The sequence below is a fragment of the Aplysia californica genome, unplaced genomic scaffold (genome assembly GCF_000002075.1).
Source record: "Aplysia californica isolate F4 #8 unplaced genomic scaffold, AplCal3.0 scaffold00341, whole genome shotgun sequence".
NCBI lineage: Eukaryota > Metazoa > Mollusca > Gastropoda > Aplysiida > Aplysiidae > Aplysia > Aplysia californica.
In genome coordinates, this window is record NW_004797611.1 from 550,280 (window position 1) to 552,382 (window position 2,103).

At 40.7% G+C, this 2,103-nt stretch overlaps 1 protein-coding gene across 1 annotated transcript in view; it reads right to left on the reverse strand.

Moving 5' to 3' along the window:
* LOC101857496 (ankyrin repeat and SOCS box protein 12) overlaps nucleotides 1-2,103 on the reverse strand; it is a 14,525-nt gene that overhangs the window by 7,832 nt on the left and 4,590 nt on the right. The window contains exon 3 of the mRNA XM_013085068.2: nucleotides 1,638-1,858. Within this exon, the coding sequence (XP_012940522.1) occupies nucleotides 1,638-1,858 (221 nt within the window). The remainder of the gene's footprint in view (nucleotides 1-1,637; nucleotides 1,859-2,103) is intronic.

The window sequence follows — 2,103 nt, forward strand, 5'->3', positions numbered from 1 at the left end:
TGCGGAATTCACGAGCTCAAACACTATCAAACTGACAAGATCGTTCACTGTCTATAGCCGGGTACCCATTTCCACCTGGGTGAAGTGAGGAAAATTTGTGCAAAGTGCCTTTCCCAAGGACACAACGTCGGGCCCCTGACGGGATTCGAACCCACAACCTTACGGTTGCGAGTCCGAGAGCCTAACCACTAGGCCACCGACGCCACTTGTCAGTATGGTAGTGCTTTAGCGTCTATAAAATGGCAGCTTCTCAGGAAGTTCAGATTGTTTTAGATTGCAAACAGTCAGGTCTTCTGGGGTAATAGTATAGTTTGTAAAGAGCATAGACCTTGCTGTTGAGTGAGCGGGAATTTGTGCTACACAAATGCTATCTGTTATCTGTTATTATAGACAGACGGTCCTCTAGGACAGAGTCAGTATACTAAAAGTTTTTTTAGTTTAGTTTTAATTAGTTTGTTTAGTTTTAGTAAAGAGTTTTACAGCACTTGCAACATGAAAAGGTCATATAAGTGACGAATATTAGAGGTGTTACAAGAGAATAACAACAAACGTAAAAAAGAAGGAGAGATAAGGACGATAGATGTTTAAGAGGAAAGAAGGAGCAAACCACACCAGAGCACCCGCCAACCACTCACTGGTTTAGTTTTAGTAAGAGTTTTACGGCACATGCAACACAACAAGGTCATATAAGTGCTAAAGAATAGATGTTTCTGAAGAGAGTAACAAACACACCAAAAAAAAAGAGAGATGAGGACGATAGTTGTTTGATAGGAAAGAAAGAGCAAACCACATCAGAGCACCCGCCAACCACCTGCAAAGTTTTTAAAAAATTGTTTTTAACTTTTAAAAAAAATTATAACGCTCGGGGAAGGGAGTGAAAAGTAGACATTTGTAGCAGTAGCATGTAATAGCCTCGGAAAGGTGGTCACTAGCAGAGGTTTCACTGTTTATTGGTTTGTGCAAAGAGAAGCACATGAACACAATAATGTTCATTTAGTGCTGGGAAAAAGTAAGACAGATAGACAGAAACAACAAATTGGAAAGTAAAGGCTTCACTGTGTGTATTCACATTCAAACACACAGACTTCTTTTATACAAGGAATATTAAATAAAACTAACTTTTCTGGAATGAACAGTAACATTTTTCATCTAATCCTTTTTATTGTCTTTACTTATACAGGCTTCCTCTCCTATACAGAAACTCTTTAGAGCTCGCACATGTCATTGCTTTGTCTTAATAAGCATTTTACGGCACTTACAACACAATAAGGTCATACAAGTGCCCAAGATTAGAGGAGTTACAAGAGAGTAATAATAATAATAATAATTGCATTTATATAGCGCATGTATACCCATGCTCAAGAGCTTGCTCTATGCGCTTTACAACTATTATTAACTATCGAGTACCAAACACGAAAAAGATAGGAGGAGAGAAAAGGATGTTTGAAAGGAAAGAAGAAAATAACCAAACCAACCCACACACCAACAACCCGAAGCGCAGGTCAAAGAAACCTAATAACATTTTCCACGACAGTCACTTGGATCTTTATGCTAGACTTGTGCTTTGCACCACAAAGAGTTAGGGGACAGAATCAAAGACGACACCACCACGAGGGGAAATCACCCCAGTCACTTACCAGGACGTATCTCACGTCTCCGTTCATAAATGCCACGTAGAGAGGTGTGGACGAGTTCCCCGGGTCTCCGTCCGGACAGGCACCAGACTGGAGAAGTTTCCGCGAGCACTCTAGTCGACGATTCTTCACGGCCACAAATAACGGGGTCTGACACTTTACATCCACGATGTCGATTCTGGCACCCACATCAACAAGACACGTAAGGCACTCCAAGTGGCCACCTACAAATTTATAAAATCGAATAAAAAGTTTTATAAAAACACAAAATAAAATACCTTGTGTGTGGTGTGCTGATGAAATCGGGCACTCGTCAAGATAATGACACATATAAATTTTTTTTATAGTAGAGGGTTTTACAGCGCTCGCAACTGCATAAGGTCATATGAGCACCAAGGGGTGGGTGTCAACAGAGAAGTCTTTACAGGGAATCAGACACAAAGTCTGCTTGAACTATCAAGGCACCCCG